This window comes from Drosophila obscura, unplaced genomic scaffold (assembly GCF_018151105.1).
Source record: "Drosophila obscura isolate BZ-5 IFL unplaced genomic scaffold, ASM1815110v1 contig_165, whole genome shotgun sequence".
NCBI lineage: Eukaryota > Metazoa > Arthropoda > Insecta > Diptera > Drosophilidae > Drosophila > Drosophila obscura.
The window spans coordinates 1182626-1208821 of NW_024542752.1; the positions used below are offsets into that span (position 1 = coordinate 1182626).

A 26196-nucleotide genomic window follows, 5' to 3' on the forward strand; every position below is an offset into this window, starting at 1 on the left:
AGAGCTGTATGAGAGACGTATGAGAAGAGAATGATAAGAAGCGGGGAGGGCGGCAGGACAGAGCACACAGCAGGACACAGTAGGACACACAAGAAGAACAGGATATTGGTTTATGCACTACTTTCCATCGTTCAATCTAGCTATATATATATATATACGATTATATATTTACATATATGTATGTATGTGTGGTATGTGTGTTCCCATCTCTAATTCTAAATTCCTGTGTGTTTTCTATATAGTTGAATTATTAAATAGATGACGATGCTGAAATTTTTTTTTTCTTTTTGTTTCTCTGTGTCCTTTCTGCTGATGCTGCGATTGGTGTGCAAAATATGATTCCATTTTATGATAGTTTTATTTTGTTAGAATTTATTTCTGTGTGTGTGTTTTTTTTTGTTGTTGTTGATTTGATGCTTTAATTCTTAATTTAAACTAAAACGAAAAACTGGTGCAGGCAAAAATGATATAAAAAAAAACCCAAAAAATATGGAAAGAGAGAAGAATGGAAATGATGAGCGAAAAACTATATACATATAAATCTAATATATATATATATAAGCACACATATGTATTACGTACAAAAATCTATAAAAATCGAGAAAGAAAACGAAAACGAAATTTCTGCTAATTGGTGTTTCAAAATTGAACTAAATATCCTCCAGTCCAGCCTTTTGATATACATACATATATATATCTATATCTATACATATATATATATATATAAAGGTAAAAACCTGACCCGAATTGTACACAAATTTGCCCGAAAGCTATAACTTGTTGTTTTTCCCACACTTCGATATACATACATACGATACATAGATATATTATGATTTCGAATGGTTTGGGGAACTGAACTGAACCCCAATTCAAACAGAAACTTGGTATAAATTCTAAACGTTTAATTAGCCTAAAATAAAAACCTAAATCAAATGTGTATGAGAGAGGAAATATACAACATTTATGTAAAAATACATCCAAAGATCTTTATTTTATTCTCTCGCTGTCGTCATATGGAAGATGGGTATGTATGTATTGCTAGCTGATTCCATGGCCATATACTGGCCAGAGGTAGTGGTAAGACACAAGACTCGTGTTTTATTCACGATGTTTAGTTTATTTTCCAATGTCGTGTATTGGAAGCCGTTTTCACTGCCATAATGGCCAGAGGTAGGACATAAGGCATCTGCTTTATCTATCATGTATGTATATTGGGTAGCTGATTCCATTGCCATAATGGCCAGAAGTAGGACATAAGGCATCTGTTTTATATATGCTTTTGCTGCTTTTAACGCTTCTTCTTCGCTAGTATTCAGGTACTAGATTATGGTACACAGGATCCTTCTCGTTCAACAGAGATGATTTTTGGGATCAGGCTCTTGATCTTCCCTACAGTCTCCTTCCCATCGGCTTCGCCACAAGCTAGTCGGTCAGAGACTACCAAAGCATCTCAGACTCTGTCGCTTTCGCTTCGGCTTTTCTCTTTTGTCCCTGTTCCTTGATCTACAGCTCAATGTCTTCACGAAACATTCCTTCGACTTTACAGTCATCTGTGTCACTGCCGTCCTCGTCGGAATAGGCAGCAGCCAATGCATGGTAGACATCGTGGATCCCATCAAAATCTTGCAGTATCTTTGCCTTTTTCGGTGTGTTCGCAGACGTTCGCTCCTCTTCCGATTCGGGATCAGATGCGGTTCCTGTGTGATCATCATCCGATTCCTTATCTGTAAGGAGAGAGTGAAATGAATTTGAATTGCAGGAGCAGCCCGAAGTTGGAGCACATGAAAACCCACCACTGTCTATTGTCTCGTAGCCGGCCGGAGGATCCCGCGTATAGGTGACAAAGATGGTGGGGAACTCCACAATCGTCTTGCCAGAGAGATTCTCGCGAAGCGTTTGGTTTGCCTCCAGGTGATAGCAACGAATGGCGCTGCGCCGGACGCCCTCGGCCTGCAGCCAAAAGCTCAGGCCACCAATGCCCACCGTCTGATGGCGGACGAGGAGTTTGCGATTCTCGCGGGCCGTCTCCTGCTGCAGGTCCACATACTTAACAAGCAGAGCGGACAAAGTCAGCTCCTCATCACAGCGAGCATCCACAAAACGGGCAGACTTGATCTGGTCATCTTCCTCCTCTTCCTCGGCAGCATTCACAAACAGCCAATCGATGCGCCAATAGAAGCGATTTTGCTTCCAGTCCAGAAAGGTGGTGTTCTCCTTGTGCCGACTGAAGTGCGGCAGCAGCAGGGAGAGCTGAATGTTCCGCTTCTGGGCCGCCGCGCGCATGCGATGCTGCGGCACTGGCAGATATCGCTGCTGCTGGGTGTAGCGCTTCGCCTGGTCGCACTTGCGGTCGTCCGCGTACCGTGTGCACTGCTCCAAGAAGCAGTAATCGCTCATCAGTTCCCGGGCCGTCATCTCGCTAAGCGGCACGAACTTGGTGCGATCCCGCACGCCATCACAGACAAGCTCCCTCTTGTGTATCTGGACGCAGGCCACGCTGCAAGTCTTCACCTCGCATTTGGGGCAGGCATAGTGGGCTTCCTTTCCGCCACAAACCTCGCAAACGCCCAGACGCAGGCTGTTCGAAATAGCACACAAATGAATTTCATTCAAATTTTCATTGAGTATTAACTCACCTCCTAACCGAAGTGTCTGCCTTTTCCGACATTTCATGGGCGTATGTTTGAAGAATAGCGCGCACGTGGTGTTCCTCTCCATCTTGTTTTTCTTTGCGAACAGCTGTTGGTGCTCAAGTGTGAGTATCATTACGTCGCGTTGCTGTTTGCTTGTTTATAAACTGCGCGCAATATGTTAATCTTGTTCGGTTCCAGCGCGTTGGTGTCTATTGAAATCAAACAAACATATTGAAATTCGAAACTGGTGAGTGGATAGGCCTGTCTAAATATTACGAGTCAATTTATTTATTGATTTGCAATAACAAGGCAAATGATTATTTTCACACACACACACACACACATGGGTACTTCTTCAGCGCGTTTGTGTGTATGTGTTCGGTGGCGTTGCCACATGTGATAAAAAATGTGAACAGAAGCTATCGCAATCGATTGCCAAATGGCGCCAATGTGCTATCGTGACTAATATTCAAATAACCATTAGTTTATCTATTAATTGCGTCAATATATGTATGTGTGTGCACATATATAAATTGCGTACGTGTTTCGATTAAGCTACTGGTCTATCTTATCTGTCAATAGAGCACTCACACGCGCGCTGTGCAGAGATGTTTGATAATTCAGATCTTGTGTAAACCGTTTTATTCCTCCCACTTAAGCAAACATATCTGCCGTTTTAGTCACAGATATTACTAACCAGCACAATTGAGTCCCGGTACCATTGCAATTGAGCTCCGTGAGAGCCGGGTGGAGAGCGGAGGATAGAGCGGCCTCTATAAATATGGTTGTGCGTCGGCTTTTCCGCTCAGTACGTGACTACAGCAAGACCGTTCGACGAGCAGCGATAGTGACTGAAGTGGCGCAACCAGCAACCGGCACTGGTCGACCCAAGGACGACATTCGACGTGGGCCAAGGCCCGCTAAACAGCTCACAGTCACATCTCACATTAACATTAAAATGCCAAATAACAAGCTCCTATCGAGTGCTGCAGTAAAGCAGCAGAAGCAGCAGCTGCAGAGCCGTACCCTGGATGAGCTGGTCTTCGATCCCAAGGGGCAGCACTGCCACAACAATGGCAATGCAACGGACGGCAAGGATGTCAATGCCGAATTTGAGGTGAGTGTGTGCTCCCCTGCTCCTGCTCCTGCTGCGCCTCCCTAGCGTAGCTTTGCTAAACTTTTGACCTTCGCACTCTCTCTCCTCGCTTCTCAGGAGGCCATCAAGCAGCTAAACTTTCTGCAGTCGAACGATGTGGCCATACGCAACTCTATGGAAAATCCCAGGGTGAACACCAAGGCGGATACTCTCAAATATATGGAGCGCAGCGGCCTATCACTGAACACCCTCGAGCAGGTCTCATTCATCCATGTGGCGGGCACCAAGGGCAAGGTGAGCGCTTACGGCTGACGGCTGAGGGCTAAGGGCATTCTTGCGTGAACCAGTTTTTGTTGTCCAACATCCGCTAGAGGCCACCCAAATTAACAGTTAGTTAGCTCTCGCACGCTCTCTGTCGAACCAGAGTGCAGTGAAAACAAAAAATCAGGTTTCACAGTCACCTCTCGCAACGCTAATCGTTCATTTGCTGATAAGATTTGTTTAGCTTCCAATTTTGAATTTGTTTATAGATTGATCTGTTCTGGGTACCCATGCTACGAGGTACCCAGTACCCGGCAATCGTCGGGAGCTTCCGAGACCATAAACAATATCATTTTGCTACTTCGTATTAGAATTCATTTGAAATTTGAGAACTACTACAGGTGCTACAGTTACAGGTACAGATATTTTGTTTAGCATGGTACCTACATGGTACAATCATTCTTTGGAGCATTATGCATCGGCCTATCTATTGGCTTTTTGTTGGCAGCATTCGTACTTCTATAGCCATTGGGGTACCACTTGGTACTCGGTAGTCGATACCCTTGGTGGTTCGGCGGGTATCATTGCGCTGCTACTCGTATTATCGATTGATATTTCTTGTTATAGCCGGTTTCTTTGGAGAGCAATGATCTTTGGCCATAAGATAGGAACAATATAGGATGTACGTTCCGCTCTGCCTTTCCTTCAGTTGGCACACCTTTGGAATTTTTCTATATGGTCTCCAACCATGAAAATTCAATTAAAACAGATTTCAATTTAATTTTTTCCGAATACTATTTTCTAAATTTATTGAAAGGACACTATTTTACCCTATCGATATGAAAAACCTATTAAAATAGGCGAAACGTTCACGTTTTCTGCACTTTTTGGTATTTTTATAGTCATTTTTTCTTTAACTATTATCTCCCAAAAAAAAGATAATTCTTGATAAAAGTTTCTCCTCAAAGTCTCTCTAACATATTGAACTATTAAAAAAAATTTGCCGAATCTCGGCTAACGTATATTTTAAAGATTTTATTGCTGTGGAAGTTTGGCAGCGTAACGCCAGTAACGTGCGTCAGATGCCACCTTTAACAAAAAAAAATACAGGAAAGATTTTTACTTTTAATGCTCTTGAAAATAAACACTACAAATATTTCGTGTACATATGTATATGAACAATGCATTGTTGTACCCAATGTAATTTTGTACCCAGCCACTTCTGCTTTATGCAACGCAACTTTAAGCCAAATTTTAGCTTATATCTTTAAACCCGCACGCGGATGATTGCCATTTTTTTTTGGTGTATAAAGGGCTTACTGTAAATTACTGTTCAACAAGGATAATCTTTTGCTCAACATTTTTGGCTTTTTTTATTATTATTTTCAACATTTTGTCGTACGCCAGAATGGAACTGCCCATACATATATACCCATATTGATACCTACTCTGTTGCAGGGCTCCACTTGTGCTCTCACCGAATGCCTGCTGCGCCAGCACGGAGTGCACACTGGATTCTTCAGCTCGCCGCATATTGTGTGCACCAATGAGCGGATACGGATCGATGGCCAGCCACTGGCCAAGGAGAAGTTCACGAAACAGTTCTGGAAGGTCTACAAGCGGCTGCAGGAGCGGCAGGAGCACGAGCTGGACATGCCCGCCTACTTCAAGTTCCTCACGATTCTCGCCTTTCACGTGTTCGTCGAGGAGCGCGTGGACGTTGCCGTGCTGGAGGTGGGCATCGGCGGGGAGCATGACTGCACCAACATTGTGCGCAATGTCCGCACCGTGGGCATCGCTTCGCTGGGCCTGGAGCATACCGATCTGCTGGGCAACACGTTGCCGGAGATTGCCTGGCAGAAGGCGGGCGTCATCAAGCCGGGCGCACACGTCTACACGCATGTCAGCCAGCCGGAGTGCCTGCAGGTGATCCGGCAGCGGGCGCAGGAGAAGCAGGCCATCCTGCACGAGGTGCCGCCCACACAGGACTACTTCCAGTCGAACAAGTATGCCCGGCACTGGGACAGCTTCAGCAATGTCGTCCACCTCAACGGCTCCCTGGCCATTCAACTGGCCAGCGACTGGCTGCGGCAGACCAGCGGACCCCACCACCGCGACTACACCCTCAACGAAGCAAAGCTCGAGCCGAAGATGCTGCTGGGACTGCTGAATGCCCACTGGCCTGGCCGCTGTCAGCTGGTGGAGTACCAGGGCCTGCGCCTGCATCTAGACGGCGCCCACACCATGGAGAGCATGACCGTGTGCACGGATTGGTTTGCCAAGAGCATCAGCAAGAGGTGAGTGCTCAAACTCTGAACTTTGAACTCTTCTCACATTCTTCTTTTGGTCCGTTCTTGCTCCTGTTCCTGCTCCTGTTGCAGTACCAGTCCCAAAATTCTCATCTTCAATCGCACTGGCGGCTCGGTTTGCGGACCCATGCTGAACCTGCTGAATCGCTGCTGTGCCTTCGACATGGTCTGCTTTGTGCCCAATTTGGCCACCTCGAATCCGAACGTACCCAGCCAGGTGATAGTTCGCTTCAGTGCCCAGCAGCAGCTGATGCGCGCCAACGATATTGCTACCCAATGGACACAGATGTGCGCCAAGGAGAAGCAGCCCGATCGCGGTCAGGTGTACAGCACCCTAACGGACGCCTTTACCGCCGTTCGGAAGCGCTATGCCACGGATAACGGCCAGATAGAGGTGCTCGTCACGGGCTCCATTCATTTGCTGGGCGCCGCCATTTCGGCTCTAAGCTGCATGGATCAGTCGTAGACCAGCCACAGCCTGTGAACGACAAAAGAGAGCATATCATTGAGCATTGTGCATTCATTCTCGATGAAACGATTGACAATGGGATCCCTTGATCCCTTGCACCTCGCATGTTGCTACTAGAGAATAGAATACACTTCCCTACAGATCTGTAGACAATAATCGTGAAACATCAAGTGAAAGCAAAATTGTAACCTATTTACCCCCATTCCTATAACCCTAAAGAATAATTATAAAACTATCACTTTAAAAGTGAATAAAATTAGTCTCGAATCGTACAAAAATCATCTGTTAAGGGTGGAAATACAGAGCAGCGGTTGTCTTAAGACTCTGCTTAATTTACATTTGGCAGAAGGGAAAAGCCTTTGCCGATCCACTGATCGAGAGCATACATTTAGCCTGCTAAATTTGGCTTAATTATATATACATAGATTGGTACATAAAGAAATAAAACAAAGCTTGAATACGTTTTGAAGTTGTTGGGGAATTTTTTGGAAGTGTTTTTTAATTGAATACACAACCGATAGATAAATAAATAGGAGCGGAGCGAACTGTACGTGCGCTCGACTTCAGTCTTATGCTTCCGACTCTTTTTCTCAATTCTCAACAATGATGTGAAGTCTCATTTGAAGTCGTTGCTGTTGAGGTTTATAGGCTAGAAATATTTAGATATGACTACCATTTATTATAATATTTTGACCCGGTACATACATGTACGAATATATCCTATATTTTATAGAACTAAAGCATTCAGCTTACCGACGGGGTTTTACTTGCACTCGCACTTGCACCGCATTCTCGTTTGCGCCACTTGTTCCCTGCGCCGGGAACACGCCACACGAAGCACACACTCGTGCCACTTGCACTTGTTCGCGCCTTTACACTGACAACTGGCAACTGCATTCGAATGGCGACTGTCGACTGTTTCTGAGGCAGAGGCGATCCGTGACTCTGTGTGGAGCCTTAAGGGTGGGCGTCGGGGCTGGCTCTGGCGGGGGTGGCTTCTGCCACCGGATGGACCCGGCACGCCACTGGCCAATCGGTGAACGGCAACCCTGGTCGCGGCGGAGCGGGATGGCATCAGTGCTCTCTGCTCTCTGCACTCTTTTGCACTGCAAAACAAAATGGCTAACGTCGGAACGGAACGGAAGTTGGCTGTGTGCGAGCGGGATGGCTGGATGCTGGATGACATGACTTATTAAATAACGGTTAAATGGCATGTTAACGGTAGCCCAAGCAGCAGCAGCAGCAGCGGCCATTGCAAAGTTTGCAAAGCTTCTGCTGCTAGCTGCTGCTGCTGCTGGCTTCGGCTTCAGCTTCAGCTTCGAGCGCTAAACTGTCCCGTTTACAGCAACAAATCCGCGTAATTCACTTCTGTCACTGTATGTATGTGTGTGTGTGTGTGTGTGTGTGTGTGTGTGTGTGTGTGTGTGTGTCCCTGTGGCTGAGGGTGGGTGGCTGTGGCTTTGGCTATGCCTGTGTGTCGTCCTCGTCCTGTCTGCTAAAAGGATTAATAAACGTTCAGCATTTCGCATTTTCAGTTGTTCATTTGACTCGGCGCTTAGCGGTTCAGCTGCTGCTTCTGCTACTGCTACTGCAACTGCAACTGCAACTGCTGCTGCTGTGTGCGTGCGTATCTGTGTGCGTGCGTGTGGCAAGATACATAGATACAATTCAATTACAACTAAAATACCATCGAGAGAAGATTCCAAACATCAAATTTGCATACATTTTGCCGTCGGCTAACGGAGGGGCAGGGCAGGGACTGGGACTGGGACTTGACTTCATCTTTCCCTCTCCCTCTCTAAAGCATTTCGCGCATTCCGTATTGGTTTTTTTGTTCATGTTCATTAAAGTGCAGTTTAAAATAATGGCCAACAGCAAGCCACTGATGGGGCACCTGCAACACCTTCACTGATTCAACTCTGCCTGAGACATTTTCAAACACACAACAAACGGTAACGGTAACGGAAACGGTACAGGAAACCGCAACCTGAAACCTGAAAAAAGCTAAAACCAAAATGCAAAGTTCGAAATCGTTTTTAATACGCGACCTGCTGGGAGACCTGATCAATCGGCGGCAAACGGCGGATTCGGGTGAGTCTAGGATGCAATTATTTGTGGAGAAGATCGGAATGCAGTCAAGGGCACAGTTCTCTGGTTTCCTTAGTTTTCGAGTCAGTGGGCGGGCGTCTCCTTATGGTCCCAACTATTATTTATATTTTGATTACATTACCCAGTATGATCTCAAGAGAGAAAATTACAAATTGAATAAGAAACGGGACACCCAGAAAGTTATTTAGGGGACTGATCTTGCTGATTGATTGAATTTATTTATTTATAATGTTAATCTCCAGGAGAACTAAGCAGTACCTACTATCAGGCACTATAAATTAAATATATATTTATATATATATTATGTATATGGGGGGGGCTACATTATTAGATTAACGTTGGTATTTCAATATTAATATATAAAAATATAAATATAAAATATAAAAGTATAAAATATAAAAAAATTTAAATATAAAATATACATTTTATGGAGCGTTATGGAGCATTTAATGCTTTTTAGATTAAGATTTATTTCTTGCAGCTATAAGTTGTATGTTTTCTGTGGATGGATTGCTTAGATATTCGCTGATATATGTATATAGATTTTCGAAGGCTGTGTTCAATGGTTTGGTTTATTGGTTGATTATTGCATAGAACCGAACTGATCATACAATAAACATTTTCTCATCCCTCCCAATCCCACATTCAAATCATTTGCTGGATATCTGATAGATGGAATGTCTGCCATACATATGAGAAATGAGAAACCAGATATGGAATGGCCAATTGTTTATGCCAACAAATAAATAAAACTGCCTGCCGGTCACCTTCCTTTGATGATACGCTTAGATCACTGCGACAAATTCCGATGCCGGGGAAAGGGGAAGCTCGAGAGTGCTCGAGAGCACTGTCCATCTTGTCATGTTGCCGTCCGCTGTCACACAGATATCCAATAACTCTGGAGAGATTAGAGATCAAACAATAACTGAATCTAAATAGAATCTGCACAGAGCTGCACAGAACTGCCTTGTGTTTAAAAATTGGTTGAATTGCCTTGGGGGAGTCCATCAAAATCTGGCTTATCAGCTATCGCCCCCCTGCAGAAACAATGAAGTCCCGGGCACTTTCATTCTGGCGTTACGTTACATTCGTACGACAAAATGTAAACAAAATATAAGCAAAAGCTCAAATTTTGAACAAAAATACTTTCTATTTTATATTAATAATAATTAATATTATTCACCAAGAAGACAACCATCGAACGTATGCTTTTGAGTGCTATATAAGCCAAACTGACTTGACGTTGCGATACACAAAAAAAAAGGAAGTGGCTTTCGAGGTTGGCTTACAAACCTGCAAAACTCTGCAAATTGGATTGGACATATGTACATAAATAAGAGATATGTATTTAGTGCTCATTTTCAAAGTTATTAAATATTAAATGTAAAAATCATTGCGGAAAACGTGAACTTTTGATTATTTTAATATGTTTTCCACATCAAAGTTAATGCTATTTAATCACATGTAAATTGGGTTAATTGGGGTTACCTTTCAATAAATTTAGAAAATAATATAGCATCGCTACAGACGTATATGGAAATCGGTTCTATTGACTTTTCTTGATTTTTGGGCCTGTTAAACTTTTTTGGCGGAGTTACCCAACCTACCCGTATTTATGCTAAACGTCTTGCCTCAGTCGCATGTACATTTACCAGTATTATGGCCTTATGTTGGGCCAATTAACTTTTTCCCCCCCTAAACCCCCACCCCCCCCACAATCCGCATCCCCCTCTTTGATGTTTGTTTTGTTTTTCGTGTGTGGGAGGGGGGTTTCGAGTGTCGGGTCTAAAACCTCTGACAAATTGCCTTGCTCGCTCTTTGTTAGCCTCTGGCATTTAAGTCTCACACCTCGCTCAATTATCGCAAAACAAAACTTTTAGTCCAAAGGGTGAGCAGAGGAGTGACGAGGAAAACATAATGAGGGGTTGGCAGCTGTAAGCTGGCTGGAGTTAGAGGTAGAAGGAGGTTGGTGATGTGGTGGGGCTGCGGCTGGGGCAGGGCAGGAACGACAAAAAAAAAACAAAAAAACGCTCTGGGCAATAATTTAATTGTACTCTGCTTGTTTTTGCTATACACTTACCCTTTATAGAGTAAAGTATTTGTCCTTTGTGAAAGTCCGATTGTTCTTCCTCAGTCCGATCTTCCTTTGGCTTTCGTCCACCGATTTATTGTGCGTTCTCTACTTGGCCTCTTTTAATTTCTAAATAAATAGTATTTCCCATTGTATATTCGGTATAATTAGTATGGGAATATTATAAATAAAGCCAGCAAATGCCAGCAAATAAATCAAAGCTGTGTGGCTGCGCCAGGGTATCTCTAGTTTCGGTACCCCCCCAAAGGGAGCGTCCTTTCTGTCATTGCAGTCGTTTGCTGGTAACCTGCGCTCGAGCAATTTGTCACGTACAGGCACTTTGATTGTTTAAGCCCAGCACAGGGGAAATGGAAATGGAAATGTGACTGGAACTGGAACTGCAACTGGCAGTGGTAGTGGTTGGAAGTGGTGGGGTGTGGTGGGGAGTGGTTGGGAGTGGGGAAGTGTGACTGCAATTGCGAATCCTTTCACAGAGAACTGCCCTGCCGCCTGGTGCCCTAGGTGCCTGGCTCACTTACGACCCATCCTTGCGGCTGGCTTTGTTTTGTGCCCTTACTGTTTCCAGTGCGTGCCTCCCCTCCTCTGTGGCTGTGGCCTCATGTAATTATAATTTTGTTGTTGTTCTCTTCTAGTTATGCATGACATTAAATAAAGTTTAACTCAACAATTAAAACTATTTAGGGGCTGATTGTCGGCAGTTATGTGTTGCAATGAGTGCGATGTGTGTGTGGGGGGGGATGGGTGTTATGAAAGTGAAACTTTTATTAGCTTCTGGCGGTGTTTTCTTCAGTGGCTTGGTATTCAACCTCGTTCACTGATTTGATGATGTTTTCTTTGTTGTTTTGCCTTAACATAAATCCTCAAGACTTAACACTCAATTATCTATGATTTGCCATAAATGGATGATTTCCTTTAAGACGCATTTAATCGCAGCAAAAAAAAAAAACCGAAAAAACGAACAAACGAACAAACGAAAAATATGCCAAATTGCTGGCACATGCCCAGCATATATCTGTATTTGTTTAATCGTATGTGGGAGGGGGGGGTGGTGTACATTCGCTTCGTACTTTTCCCTGTACGTAGTACGTACTTCAAGTGCCTATTAAATGGCAATTGTGCCGCAAATTGATACGACGTGACTTTTTAAGGAAAAGAAAGGAGCACACACACTCGAGACGCTCGCTCCACAGGAGCGGAGCGTATGGGGGACACACGCACAAAAACATGCAGCAACAGACACGGCACACAGACACACTCGCATATATGCATAATTGAATACAGGACCAGCTCTCCCTCTCTCTCTATCTCTATCTCCTTCTCTCTCTCTCTCTCTGTTTCGCTCTGTTTCGCTTGCTGCTTCTGTATTGTTGCTCGTGGTATATAAATAGAATAAAAAATCGAAACGAAACCCATTTGGGGTTAAAAAAAACACACACACACAAATATAGAAATAATTTCCGCAACGGGGAATCCTTCACTGAGCGAGAGCGGACACACGTAAGCAGCGCCACCCCCGGGGCGTATCCTGAAGTCAAGAATGAATCTCGAATCCCGAATCCTGAATCCTGAATCCTGAATCCTGAACCCTGATGCCTGGAGTGGGAGTGACGGAGCAAAGTACATTCCAATGGGAAGCAATTGAGAGCTCGAGACGACACGTGAATTTAATCAGGCAGCCCCGCAGCGACTCGACTCGACTCGTCTCAATCGTGGACTCAATCATTGGTACGGGCAGCGGCAGGGGCACGGCGGGATCAGGATATTCATACATATGTATGTATGTACATATGTGGCGGATATAAATAACATGTGGATTGCTGCAAATTGCAACTTGGCATCCGATTGCAATTTAATCCGCTTCAGAATCTGTTCGCTGTTCGCCGTTCTCCTCCCTCCACTCTTCACTTGCCACTCTCCTCCGTCTGCCCTGAGCTGTGCTGCGTCTTCCTAATGGACCAACGCCCACTTGAGGCAGTGCCTTGTGCTTTGATGCGTTGTCTATTGCTGGACGCCGTTAATGACGTTGACTTGGCTGTGGCTCTGGCTCGGCTGTGGCCCTGAGCCAAAAGTGGCTGCACGCGCCTCTAAAAAATTTGGGCATACAAAATAAAGAATGGATTGGAATGGAACGCATTAACGCCACGCTGCGCTCAAAAGCAGGCTACAGTATCTCTAGTATGTCTTTCACTTTGCTTTGCTCTTCCTTCTATCCTTCTACCCCCCTACGACTGCGAGCGATCAATACACTTTGGGAGGAGGAACTTGCATAGCGGAACTTGAATTGATTTGTTCCTTAAAAGCCCCCGCTGCCACCGCCATCTCACTCTCTTTCATGCTCGCTCATTCGACTCAGATTGGGCTATTGAAAAGGGAATACTACTGCTGTACTCATTGTACTTAGCTTCTGTCTCTATGTGCTTTCTTTCTGCAGACATCGAACTCTCCAACGATGATTCGGACATTGATATCGAGGATCGTTCCACTCCGGACTCAACGGCTCACGGCTGCCAGCAGGATCTGCTGCTGTCCCATCACCATTTTCACCACAACGACGACTCCAGCGTGGAGTCTTGCGGCACGGCCACACCGGGTCCGGGCTCGGGCTCGGGCGTTGGCGTGAGTGCGGGTCTGAGTGCCGCAGCTGCAGCGGCGGGCGTGGCAGCCGGCCTACTGGCAGCGGCGGCCAGCGGTGCCAGCAGCAGCGATCCAGCCGCTGGTGGCGGCGGCGGCAGCAGCAGCTACGCGGATCACAAGCTACAGATGAGCAAGAGCGGACGCAAGCCGAGGCGGCGACGCACGGCCTTCACCCACGCCCAGCTGGCGTATTTGGAGCGAAAGTTTCGGTGCCAGAAGTACCTCAGCGTGGCCGATCGCAGCGATGTGGCCGAGACGCTAAATCTGTCCGAAACGCAGGTGAAGACCTGGTACCAGAATCGACGGTAAGTAGTCCATTAAATCCATTAAACTATCGAACATTCCTTTGTACATATCTACATACATATTAAAATGTAAACAATAGAAAAGCTAAGCATTAATATTGAGCTTGAGATTCGCTAGAATACGAAGTGGCATGGCATTGTTTTGTTCAGGCTTTTTCTTCGTATATAAATATTCAAAGAAATGCGAGTACTTCTGTTACGTACTCGTACCAGTTGCCAGTTTGTATGTCGTAGTGGAATACTTGGAATACTTGCATATACAAACTATTCAACAGAAATAATGTAGCATGAATCTCAAGAGATCTATGACTGACCGTGGCCAGTGGCTTTTCCTTTTCCTTCCAACGTTGGCTCCTCGAATATGTTTGTATTCTAGGGAAACCCCACAAACAAATCGATTGCTAGCTCGAATTACGAGTAAGGGTACGAGTACGAGAGAGTACCAGGTAGCCGCGAGTACAGCGACAGTGGGAGCTGGAGCACCTTCTTCCATTTCAAAAGTGAATCCATGTTTAGATTTGCTCATTTTTGTTTGTTTCAATGGGTGTACGAGTATTTGCGTTTCTTAGCATAATAATTAAGTGGGAAAATGCAATTTACGCAGTCCAGTCACCAACGAGTGTTCTTTTTCCACCATTCTTTAACCTGCAGTCACTAACGAGTGTTCTTTTTCCACCATTCTTTAATCTGCAGCACCAAATGGAAGCGACAGAACCAGCTGCGTCTGGAGCAGTTGCGCCACCAGGCCACGCTCGAGAAGGACTTTGGTGTGCCCGAGGGCGGTGGTGGTGGCGGGGGCTTGGGCTGCTGCCCCAGCGGCTTGAGCAGCTCGTTCAGTGCCGCTGCTGCCGCGGCTGCTGCGGCCAGCAATCCGTGCAACTTCTTGACCTCCGCCGCAGCGGCGGCAATATTCCGGAATGTGAGCTATGTGCACGGCTGCCCCATGTAGAGAGGCCCCAAACAATCTGATACCCAGATAACCAGTGGCCTATTTGTATATATATATTATGGGAAATTTAAAAATGGTTCTTGTGCAATAACAAATCCCAATGTGGAACGAAACGAAACGAAACCGAACAGAGAGGAGAGGATACTCGTACTCGTATATACCAAGCGTACCCGATATGACATACACTCATACACACACACATACATATACACATTTGTGTGTCCTTATATAAACACCGATATAATCATGAACTAGGTTTAGTCAATTTACTCTTAACTGTAATATACACCAAAACCAAACAAAACCAAAACAACAACAACAAATCCCAATTGTTTTTTTTGTCGCACTCTATGAACGTGTTCTTTTTTTTTGGCCAGAATAAAGATATTTAATTGCTAGTGTTTGGCGCTTTTTATTTGTATTTGGGGGATGGGGGATCGCATAAGAATTCGATCAATCAACAAGGTATGAGTATCAGTATGAGTATGAAGTTTTTAGTCTTTAAGTTTGAAAGTCTTTCAATCAAAGCATGAATGCACTTGGAAAAATATTTATTATGTTTATGGAACATGCTTAGCTATAGATAAACCCATGCATCTATATGCAAAGTAATTTATAAACATTAATTCATTTGTGATTCGTATCAGTGCATGTCTGCACATGTACCTACCTAAATATAAATTTAGAAAATGCCTCGCTAATTGCTTACGGAAATATATAAAATGGTGTACATTTATAAAAAAAAAACAAATCGTACCGTTGGCATTCTTTCTACATGATTTTATTTATTAGTAGTATTTATTTTACTTGTATTTTATTTATTAGTATTTATTAGCTCACGCCTAAAAACAATACCATACCACTCAATACAAATTTTTAATTTAAAAAATTTTAAATGCCAACTTTGAAGAAACATTTAAAATGGTAGAAAACGTCCACTTGGAGTCGCTACATCTTCACTTATGTACATACATATATGTATCTGTATTCTGTCGGGGCTGGCGGATTTCCTCGCTGCAGATCTTGAGAAAAAAATTATGAAAGTGCAAAGCAGTCACTAAATTGCGGTTTTTTAATTTTTAAAAATAATTTTGGGTCAAATTTTAAGTAAGATTAAAGACTAGTAAGACCTAATTTATGTCTCTTGCTGAGCACATTCAAAAGTTTCGCATTTGTCGCACAGTGTAACGAGAACGAGCATACTCAACCGTATTAGTTTTGATTTTATATTTAGGCCTGGCTTTTTATAAGGAGACATGTCTCACATGTCAAATCTTTCACTGTGCACTGAACAAAATAACAACAACAGAATCCGATATATATATATTTTTTTTAAAATTATTTTTAGACTTGTCGACTACACTACACTACAGCCTGTCGGGTGGGTCTGCCACATAGTCGAAAGTTACTGCAATATGCATACCATAACCAGTAAGAATCTGAGCAGCGAAGAGCTGATGGAGGTACACAATTGGCTTATACAGAATAACATTGGCACACACAGGCTGCGTCGTGACTTCTCTGATGTGTGGCCCCTGGCAGAGATATTGAAGCGTCACTATCCACGCCTCGTGGATCTCTACAATTACCCGAAGAAGAGCAGTGTGCAGCTCAAGATGGCCAACTGGGAGACGTTCAATTTTAAGGTGCTGTCCAAGTTCAAGATAACGCTTAGCCGAGAGTTCATGGAACTACTATCGAACGGCGTACACGGCACCGCGGAGGTGTTGCTGCATGAGATCATACGACTGGAGAAGCGGCAGCGCATGGTGGAGGAGCGCAATGTATCGGTGCGCCAGGAGCAGGCCTGGGAGGAGAACGATGAAGTGAAGGTCGTTGTGGTCAACAAGCGGGTTGGCGACGCCATTGTCCAAATACCACAGAAAATGATATTGTATTCGCTGTACGAGAAAATGTCGCAGGACAACCAAACGAAGGATCTCCTGATTGACACCTACCAGCAGCGCTTGACACACATGGAGAACATCATTAAAGTGAAGACACAACGCATTGAGGAACTGCTAATGCAAATGGGCAAAATACCCCCGAAGATGGCCAATACTGTGACATCCAGCTGCTTCCTCAATTATGATGGTAAATGTCAAGCTCCAGCCCCGTCTCTCGACTCAGACAGTAGAAAATAATGCTAAGGCCAGGCTAATTCCAGTTATGTCCCAAAATACCAAGCAGCCAAATATACATACATAAGTACTAGTTTGTATTTAAGTTAACGTTATGTCCACACATATACGATACGGTTGGAGAGTCAAATAAAACGAAAAAAAAAAAAACAATTGTGAAAACGATCCGAGAGAAAGGATCGGCAATAATACATTTATGGTTTAGCTTTCTTTCAAAATCTCGTCTTTGTTAATAGCTCCAGCTTTAACATACATATGTATGTACATACATATGTATGTATAAAGTAAGAGCCACAAAGAATTCGTTCTATGGCAGACCCAGAGACAGCCGCTTGCTACCCGAGTCTGCGACTTTTGTTTATATTTCAGCGAAAGCCAAACAAATCGGTTCGAGCGAATTCTGGAAACATGAGTCCGAAATGTCGCGACAGGTTCTTAAATTACTAGGCCAAAGACTGCAATTGAAATGATGATGAGTTTTTTATTAAGTGGAAAACCAACTGCTAAGCATAGACCCAAGCGATTTGGCAGCCACTTGGCTATGGCACTTTTGCCTGGTGCCCCAAATGAAATGGCCAATAAGAATAGCTTGATAGAATCGACATACATATTATCAATTGAATTGGGTCTCAAACTGAGTTGATTCCGCACGCAAAAATTAATTTACTTACCATATGGAGGATCTCCATTAATCGAAATATAAAAAACTAAGTCACATATCAAGAAAAAAGTTAATTGATGATAAGCGTTTAATGTATTTAAATTTTAAAATGTACACGATCTAATGAAGGATGAAAACCAACCAATCATTCAACTTTTAATCATATCAATATCTATACATACATACATATGTACATACATATGTACTTACGATTAAAACATTCAATGGCCATGATGTTGAGAAATGTTGTTGTTTGAGTAATCTACACAAATTGAATACTCGGAGGGAGCATTAGAGGGGCAGCATTAGAATCTGCGCGTAGTACGCTCCATCACCATCTATGGCCAAATGGTAGCACAATACAATACCTGCCCGGCATATTATACACACCCCCACCGTGCCTGCCCATAGAGTTGAGGCAGACTGTTTCGAAAGGATGGTAATGGACCATCCATCCATCCATCCATCCTCCCACCCGCTTGCTGCCACAAAACATACATATGTATGTATGTATGGTTAAATGCCCCTGCCCGCTGCATCAGGCATCGGCGGTCGGTGAGCTGTGAGTCATGCTTGAAAATCAACTTGAGCGAACGGCACAAAACGTTATCAATTTGTCGCTATATAGCAAATAACCCGGGACATATGCATATACTCGTATACCCGTAACCGTAACCGTACTCTAGTGCCGCTCCGCTGTCTCTTCTCTTTTCTTCCACTATATGCATACATATGTACATATGTATGTATGTAAGTCTGTACATGACTCTTATTCATATATTTTATTTCAATTTTCAGGAGTGTCCGTCCTGGCGGAAGCGGGACAGGCACACAGCGAGAGAGAGAGAGAGAGTGAGAAAGAGCGATAAAAGAGAGGGGGCTGGTACAGAGCAGCCAACCGGAAAACAAGCAACAACTCTGCCACGCAATTATAACGGGCCAAAGGAGCGCAAGGAGCGCGCGCGCCCATTTGGTATTGTCAGGGGCGTGCGCCAAACTGGGATAGCAACAGTGCAGCAGCAGCAGCACAAGCAGCAGAAGCAGTTCAGTTGCAGTACCGTTACAGTTGCCGCTACAGTTGCATTTTCATGCGCATTTAGCTCGCTATAGAGGGGGCTACACGAAAAGGAGGAGAAATGTTTAGCTACAAATTGAATCTTCGGTGAGTGAGTTAACGAGCAGGCAGGCGGGCAGGCGCGCAGGCAGGGCAGGCAGGGCAGCCTCCTCAGCCTGTCCGCGAATCTGTTCTGTCTATCTATACGTCTGTCAGTGAGTGCGAGTGGGAGTGCGAGTGCGAGTGAGACAGGTGGAGAATGAAGAGTGCCATTAGGAAGAGCTAGAGCAATAGAGGAGTGGTGATGGGTGTTGGGTGTTGGGTGGGTGGTAGGTTTGTTGCGTAGTTCGTTCGAGTGGTGCAGAGCGCTGCGCTGAGTCGGGCCGGGCCGGGCCGAACAGAACGCTAATTAAAAAGACACTTAAAGGGAGCCACCGGAAACAAGTTCGAGGCAGAGCAGAGCAAACACAAAAAAGTTCCACCTAAAGCGACAGAGAGGGACAGAGACAGGTGGAGAGAGAGAGTGAGAGAGGGGGAATAGAAAAGCTAGAGATCTAGCTCGAAGCTCTCGATACCTTTCGTTGCTTCCTTTTAAAACTAAAATATATTGCTATTAGCTATAATTTAGCATTGGAATGGATAAGAACATGTTGTTTATTTATTTTTAACCATCTTCAGACAATCGACTTATCCTATAATACCTTATTCAAGGGTATACCAGAGCCATGGAGCGGGGGCAGGAACATGAAGAAAGCTAAATCGTGGGGGGAGAGTCATAAAATAAAAGTTGTAGCTAGCGGAAGTGGGGGAGGTAGGGAGGAGTCGTGCCAAAGAGAGAGCATAAAGGGAGTCATAGAATAAAAGCTAAAGATAGACAGAGAGGGAGAAAGAGGAGTCAAATAAGGGGGAGTACATAGCATACAAAAGGTAAAGCGATAGAGGAGCCACAGAATAAAGCGGGAATCTAAATGGAAAACTGAGTTAACATTGCCATGAAATCGTCTATGAAATGTGAATGTAATTTAATGAATAAAATCTCACTCTCACTCCATTCGCAGCTATAGCCCACTGCCCCCTCCTGCTCCCTGCTGCCTGCTGCCTGCCCCACTGGTAGTGGTCTGTAGCACTTGTCTAGATAGATTCACATTCATGCGGTTCATTTGCGTAGCCATTGAGATCTCAATTGCATTTTTAATTGGTACATTTTACGCTGGCATCCTTTGAGCACAAAGGCGGGCAGACGGGGGGACTGGGACTGACACCCCTTTGAGTCACGAGTAGCTGGAGGATCTTGTGGGGGCCTTTGCCGTAGCATCCACTTTGATTTGTATTTATTTAATGAGTTATTAATTGCATTAAGCTTTCGGCGAGCGAGTGCAAACTTTGCAATTAAAAGCAAACAAGAGCTTTTGTGGAGCGGATTACAAACGCAACCGCAAACACAAACGCCAGAGGAGCAAACGCAAAAAAAAAATGGACAAATGCTGACGGCGAGGCGTGAGAGAGAAAAGCAAGCAGTCCCCATTTGGTGAGAGTGACGGGCTCCCCTCCAACTCACCAAAAAAGGGAGCAGAAGAGTGAATTAGAACTCCATATCATAGGAAACGATCGCAGAGAGCGCGCAGAGGATTGACGAAAAGCTTTAAAATACAGCAGAAGATCAGAATAAGAAAGACTTTTTGCTGTTGCTGTGACTTCCCCCCCCCAAAAAATGAGTTCTTATTACAATTTCGATTTAAATTTGTTGTGTGCCATGCCCCCGCCGCAGGCCAGAAACATCAGCGTAATGATTGCATTGAGAGGATGAGGATACGGAGAGGACGATTATGTCATCGTGACGGGGTGGCAGTCCTGCCATACAGGACTTGCCAGCACACTTGACTTCCGGATGAGAACGGCGGACTGGGGGCAGCCCAGGGTCTGGGATTCAGAGCCACGGGGCGGAGTCGGTGTCACAGTTGGAGATGTTTACCATATTGTGTGAAAATTTTGTGGGTTTTGCTACCATCCATCCCCACCCATCTCCTGCCTTGTGCTGCTTCGTTCCTGCTGCTCCTGTGTCCCTTTCATTGGTGGTGGTGGATTTTGGTTTTGGTTTCGGTTTCATTTTGTGATTAAAATGTTTGTCATTATCCGTTTGGAAAATTGTCACAAATTGTGTTTGTGCCGCGGGCTGTGCCACACTTGTCTGGCTGGATTTGTTTTGTTTTTTTTTTTTTGTGTTTATTTCACTCCTCTGCTCTCTTTCGTTCTTCCTACTCTCTGCTGAAGTCGCACGATGGGGCCCGATGATATGATCCGATCCCCACAGCTTTGTCCCGCAAAAGCTTCGAGCCAGAGCCGAGCTTGATCCATGGATCGATCGGGGCCAGAGCTGGATCGATCAGTCAGTTGCAATCGGTTTATCAGCTAGCACTAAACATGAACATTTCCGGTCCTCAGCCTCAGCAGCCGTAAGTGTGATTGATTATTGTGTTTCCCGTAAAAGTCTAAAGTAAAAGTTCCATAAGTTCAAGAATGGCAACTAAAACTATTCATGATATATGATGGATGTGTAGAATACAACGAGAGAGAATTCCTCGTGGATATTGGTGAATGGAATTACTCCAGAGACTCATCTTTAAAAAGTGTTTTTGTTTTATTTTCGTGCATTGAAACGCTAACGCTATACAACGAGAATATTTTATACATGTGATTTAGACACGAAAAACTTACCATAGATAGCAAGTTCATATTTATTTATTTATTTATAACTATAAACTTGGCCCGTTTTGAACTGTGGAATCGGACCCAAGGGTCTGCAAAATAACAGCAGGAAACAAGTAGAGAGCATAAGTGGATTTCCATATTATTAGTTGCCAACCCAACCATTCATTTCTGCCCTGGCGGTAGACATAAAGATTGTATATTGAGTGCACTATCTAATAAGCATTCCCCAATTCATTTGCATACCATATTTTTGAAAGAATTTCCCTTCTAGAATATCGAGAATAAAATCCAATCCTTTCGTTGTAAGTTTTGTTGCTTGATCTTTCGTTTAGTGCACCTTTAGTCAGTTCTACTAAATCAGTTTCATGCGTTTTCCTGTATGTATAAGCGCTGAGAGAAATATGATATTCTTCTAGCCAGGCGCCATATGTAGCATATGTAGCCCCGTAAGTGGGAACAGTAGTTTCCAGTACATTTCCTGGGTTTCTTTATAATTGGATTAGTTAAGCAGAATCACTAAGCAAACAACACATAGAGGCGTCAAATCGACTTAAAACTGCCTGCATAACATTTGTGGGCGATTGGCTCCCAGGCTTTCGGGTCGGGAGCTGATAGCTTCGGCAGGGAATTCGGCTCTCTCCGGGTTAAGCCGAGGGAGAGCGCCATTGCACCTGTGTCAAATATAAGCCGTGTGCGTGTGTAGCTATGCCTGTTTTTGTGTTCTCTGACTCATGACGGGATGCGAATGCAAGCCGAGTATTGCAAATGGCACGACAAAATATTTATCAATTCTTATTTTCCGAAACCGTTTTGAGTTTCGTTTTAAGTTTTCAGGTTACGTAAATGTGTGTGTTGTTTGCTTAGTGGCAGAATATAACTAATGTCAACATATGTACATACACATGTATGCATGTGTGTATAATTCAGATGGATCATCGATTCCAGTGGCTACCCAAAGATAAGCTTCAAAGATAAGCTGGGAGAGCCTGTCCGGCCATACTGTTTATATTCGCGGGAAACAATCCAAACAAATCGCTTGGCACTGGCATTGGAGTTCTGATTTTGAGTCTTCTCAAATTACGAGTTGCAGGCGCAAGTGTTTTAGATAAAAAAAGTTAGGCCTTATAGTTCTCTCTGGGATCAGGCTCGATTCCAATTGGACTCTTTCAATTATTTACATAGTACAAACAACAACTTCATTAGCTGTCAACAAAAAACGCCTACAGCAAACATCATGCAGCGTACAAGTGAGAGAGGGGGGGATCCAAGCCCAAGCCCTGATTCAAAAACCGAATTCAACACGCCACAAATACAAATCGGTGCATAATGACATGAAAATCTGTTGGCTTTTGTCAAGCCCTGAAGCCACAAAGACCTAAAATTCTACGGCCTATGCCAGGGATGAGGCTGCAGAATACATTTATTTTAACAATTTGCCTTAAATTAGGCGTAAAATGCACAGATTGGTTACAAACAACAAGCGTCTCATCAGGCCGATGAAAGGTCCACTCCACATCCAACCCACCCCACCTCACCCCACCGCAGCACAGCCGAAAATGAAAGGGTAGTGCGCCGTGCCACTTGTCGCCTCTCGTCCTCCCTTTAAGAGCCACAGCCACAGCCCATTATCATCATTACGATTGTTGCTATTATTATTATATTTTGGGTTGCGGTTGCCGTTGCCGTTGCGATTGTCGGGCCAACCCTCGCTAATTGAGCGCTTTTATCAGTGCTAATGCTAATAGAAGTGAAGCAGCAGCAGATACAGTTCATGAGTTGACATTGATTGCGTCACAAAAGGATGAGGACGGGGAGGAGGAGTGCTACTGCACTTGTCCGTGAGATACTCGCATGATAATAGAATCCGAACTGATCCGTATCGGACTCAAAGCTGATTTGCATAATTGGCTCAGGGGCTGGGCGCTGGGCGCTGGGCCATCAAAAGGGGAGATAGTACTCGTTTGTATAGTGGGTATTGTCCTGCTAAGAGGATGTGGTGTACGCCACCTTAGCCAAGGATTCCCACAGGTTTTATTTTTTGGTTTCAGCTGGGATGTACGGGATGGATGGGTGGCGTGGGCGAGGGCGAGGGCGTGGGCGTGGGCTTGGGCGTGACTGCTGTGCATTTGTAAAATATGCATAATTAAAACACGGAAAATGCACAATGGCCATTGGGGCCATTGATGTCTTGGCTTAACTTAGCTATGTATGTATGTATGCACATACATATGTATGTATGTGTAATTCACGAGTACGAGCATATTTACAACAAGTTGTTAATCTTTTCATGCGGCTGCATAATTAAAATATGAATATGGAAATTTCAATGGGCTTCTGTTTCTGTCTCTGCCTCGGCCTGCCACAAATGGGGCAAGCGCCCTAAAATCAACGGGCTAGAAATGGCTGTTTTTTATTTCCGTCTTTGATAGAAAAAACGCACAGATCTGAAACATTTTGCTTGATTCTCTTGCGACACGAATAAGTTGTTCACGCAGAAAATTAGTTATACATACATACATATGTCCATATGATCACTTTTGTACAACTTTGAGATCTAGCAAAAAATACCCAAAGCCCACAGACAGATTTGGCTCATGCGATCAGCATTAAACCATGCATACAAACACACATGTACCATTGTACCATATGTTTGTTGTAGTTCTTCTCTCATTATCAAATAATACGACCCTACCCGGCAAAGGGTATCGGTAACGGTAACGGCAAAACACAGAAAAGCGTAAAGCAAGAAGAAGAAAGGCCAAGCTAAAAGAAAAGACACAGCACACAGAGAAAGAGAGATTCTCACACACGCACCAGAACACGCTCGTTGACAGCGACTTAACAGTAAGGTGGGTCGCTGGGAAGGGATGGCGGGGGGTCGGTGAGCTGTCACCTAGTGCCATCCCATTCGCGCATTTGCGCTTTTTACCGTTTGTGCGAAGTAATTGCAAAATATGAATGCATAATGAGGAGATATTTTTCCCAAGTACGCAAGAAACTTCTGGCGGCAGGCACGCAGGGCAGGAGCAGAAGCAGGCGCAGGAGTCCTGGCGGAAGGGGATAGGTGACTTTTATGCTAAAATGAGCACATGGCGCGTGCATTTGCATTTTGCCAGTCGTCGTCGTCGTCTTCCACGAAAAGCAGCACAAGGACAAGCTGAGAGCGGCACACACACACACACACGTGGCTTTCTATATCCTCGCCTCCTCTTTTCACCAATTCCCTTAAACACACACACATTATGCGCTTTTCACTATAAATCACACACACACACACTTAAATGTACTATATGAAGGTATAGTTGTCACCCTCACTCCCGCACTCACCAAACGGAAGCACATGATGTCAGCTTTTATAGTTCACCCGCTCTTGCATGCACTCACGCACCATGTGAAGCTGAAAACATGTCAAAATGTTCCAAAGTATGCATTGCATACCGCTCATTAAAATTCCGTTGGCCATTGGAGCATCTGCATCCTCCGCCGCTGCCGAACAGTGTTAAGAGTTGTCTGCCCCGCTCCCCGCTGATACGGACATGATGCACTCTTTTTATTTTGCAGTTCATCCAACGAGACGCTTCGGCGCGCCATACGTCCCCTGGGCTTCGATCTGCAGGAATTGCGTTTGGTCATCGAGGTGTCGCCGCTTCGTCATCTGTGCCCCTTCTTATTTGCCACTGATAACATATACGAGGTGAGTGCCTGCTGTATGCTGCCCACTGGAATTCCACGCGCCTGATCTCACACTGGTTCCAGATAATGGACGGTTTCAATTCCTTGATGAACGGCGAAACGATCGCGTTTGGTGCCGGCCCCCTGGGCACCCTAATGGTTGCTGGAATAATGGTGTATATGCTGAACCACGCCGAGCTGCAGACGAGCCATGTAAAGCGCACCCTGTTTCTGCAGCGCTGCTTCAACTACATGGCCTGCACCGAGGAGACGCACGTTAGTAGCGGACAGCACATAGACAGCATGTAATTCAGAACTAATCTCGAACACTTTTATCAGACAGGTCAACGATCTATGCGCCGCCATCCTGAACAAGATCAACATCAGAGATTCGGACCACATGCTAAACCTGATCCTTTGCTGCCACCATGCCAGCCCCTTGTGTACCATGGCCCAGTTGGTGTGCAGCTGCCTTCTCTGGGCCGTGCTCGACTGGCTGACGGATATGGGCATGGGCTCACACCGCCTGCGCCCCTACTCGGAGCTGAAGCTGGCCATCAGCCTAGTGAATCCCAGCGTCTGTGTGGAGTCCTATTTGCACGGCCTCAATCTGACTGTGCGCGTCGTCTCTGCCCTGCTCGTGGTGGGCCCTTACGGCAGCACCGAGCAGATATGCAACGAGGTCGGTGTGGCGCCCGGTTTGTTCGTGCTGCCCGACGACGATGCCTCCATCGTGTTCCGCTGGCTTAGCGCCGTTGTCAACGAGCTGCGCCACAGCATGGGCCAGGCGGATGGCCACATGGAGGAGCGAATTGTGGTGCTGGAGGTGGCCTGCGACCTCATGCTCATGATGCATGAGCATCTGCTAATTATTTATCAGCGCATGCGCGACCTCGACCCAGAGGCAGAAATACTTCCGCTACCCGACCTGCCGCCAGAGCCCGAGGTGGCCGCCGACGAGGTGGCGAACGAGAACAATTCTGTTTAATCTTGTTTCACAATTCAATCATTTGAATCATTTGTAATATCCACTCACTTTTTCTATAATACCCAATCGAAATACACCCAGCCCGGCTTGGCCGGTTTCTTCTTTGATCTGATA

The 26196-nt window shown here is 44.8% G+C and overlaps 5 protein-coding genes across 6 annotated transcripts; 4 read left to right on the forward strand and 1 right to left on the reverse strand.

The window, feature by feature from the left end:
- Positions 1-1010: 1010 nt before the first annotated feature.
- Positions 1011-2896, reverse strand: LOC111074818 (box C/D snoRNA protein 1). The gene is made up of 3 exons (XM_022367776.2): positions 2637-2896; positions 1794-2578; positions 1011-1724 (listed from the first exon to the last, which is right to left on the reverse strand). The coding sequence occupies exons 1-3, from the start codon at positions 2666-2668 to the stop codon at positions 1504-1506; spliced, it is 1038 nt and encodes a 345-aa protein (XP_022223468.2). The 5' UTR covers positions 2669-2896; the 3' UTR covers positions 1011-1503.
- On the forward strand, positions 2774-7146 carry LOC111074817 (folylpolyglutamate synthase, mitochondrial). Its single transcript, XM_022367775.2, has 5 exons — positions 2774-2880; positions 3314-3750; positions 3847-4023; positions 5449-6287; positions 6372-7146. The coding sequence occupies exons 2-5, from the start codon at positions 3415-3417 to the stop codon at positions 6763-6765; spliced, it is 1746 nt and encodes a 581-aa protein (XP_022223467.2). The 5' UTR covers positions 2774-2880; positions 3314-3414; the 3' UTR covers positions 6766-7146.
- Positions 7147-8734: 1588 nt separating this feature from the next.
- LOC111074820 (barH-like 1 homeobox protein) lies at positions 8735-14961 on the forward strand. The gene is made up of 3 exons (XM_022367778.2): positions 8735-8859; positions 13401-13908; positions 14602-14961. The coding sequence occupies exons 1-3, from the start codon at positions 8784-8786 to the stop codon at positions 14855-14857; spliced, it is 840 nt and encodes a 279-aa protein (XP_022223470.1). The 5' UTR covers positions 8735-8783; the 3' UTR covers positions 14858-14961.
- Positions 14962-16139: 1178 nt separating this feature from the next.
- LOC111074821 (sperm flagellar protein 1) lies at positions 16140-17050 on the forward strand. Its single transcript, XM_022367779.2, has one exon. It carries the CDS (start codon positions 16273-16275, stop codon positions 16999-17001), a length of 729 nt encoding a protein of 242 aa, XP_022223471.2. The 5' UTR covers positions 16140-16272; the 3' UTR covers positions 17002-17050.
- A 1730-nt stretch (positions 17051-18780) lies between these two features.
- On the forward strand, positions 18781-26194 carry LOC111074825. 2 transcript variants are annotated; one of them, XM_022367782.2, is made up of 4 exons: positions 18781-18821; positions 24984-25116; positions 25179-25370; positions 25438-26194. In XM_022367782.2, exons 1-4 carry the CDS (start codon positions 18796-18798, stop codon positions 26080-26082), a joined length of 996 nt encoding a protein of 331 aa, XP_022223474.1. In that variant the 5' UTR covers positions 18781-18795; the 3' UTR covers positions 26083-26194. The 2 variants fall into 2 exon arrangements, with proteins under 2 accessions (XP_022223474.1, XP_022223473.1); XM_022367781.2 differs by lacking the exon at positions 18781-18821 and adding an exon at positions 21071-21166.
- The last annotated feature ends 2 nt before the right edge of the window (positions 26195-26196 follow it).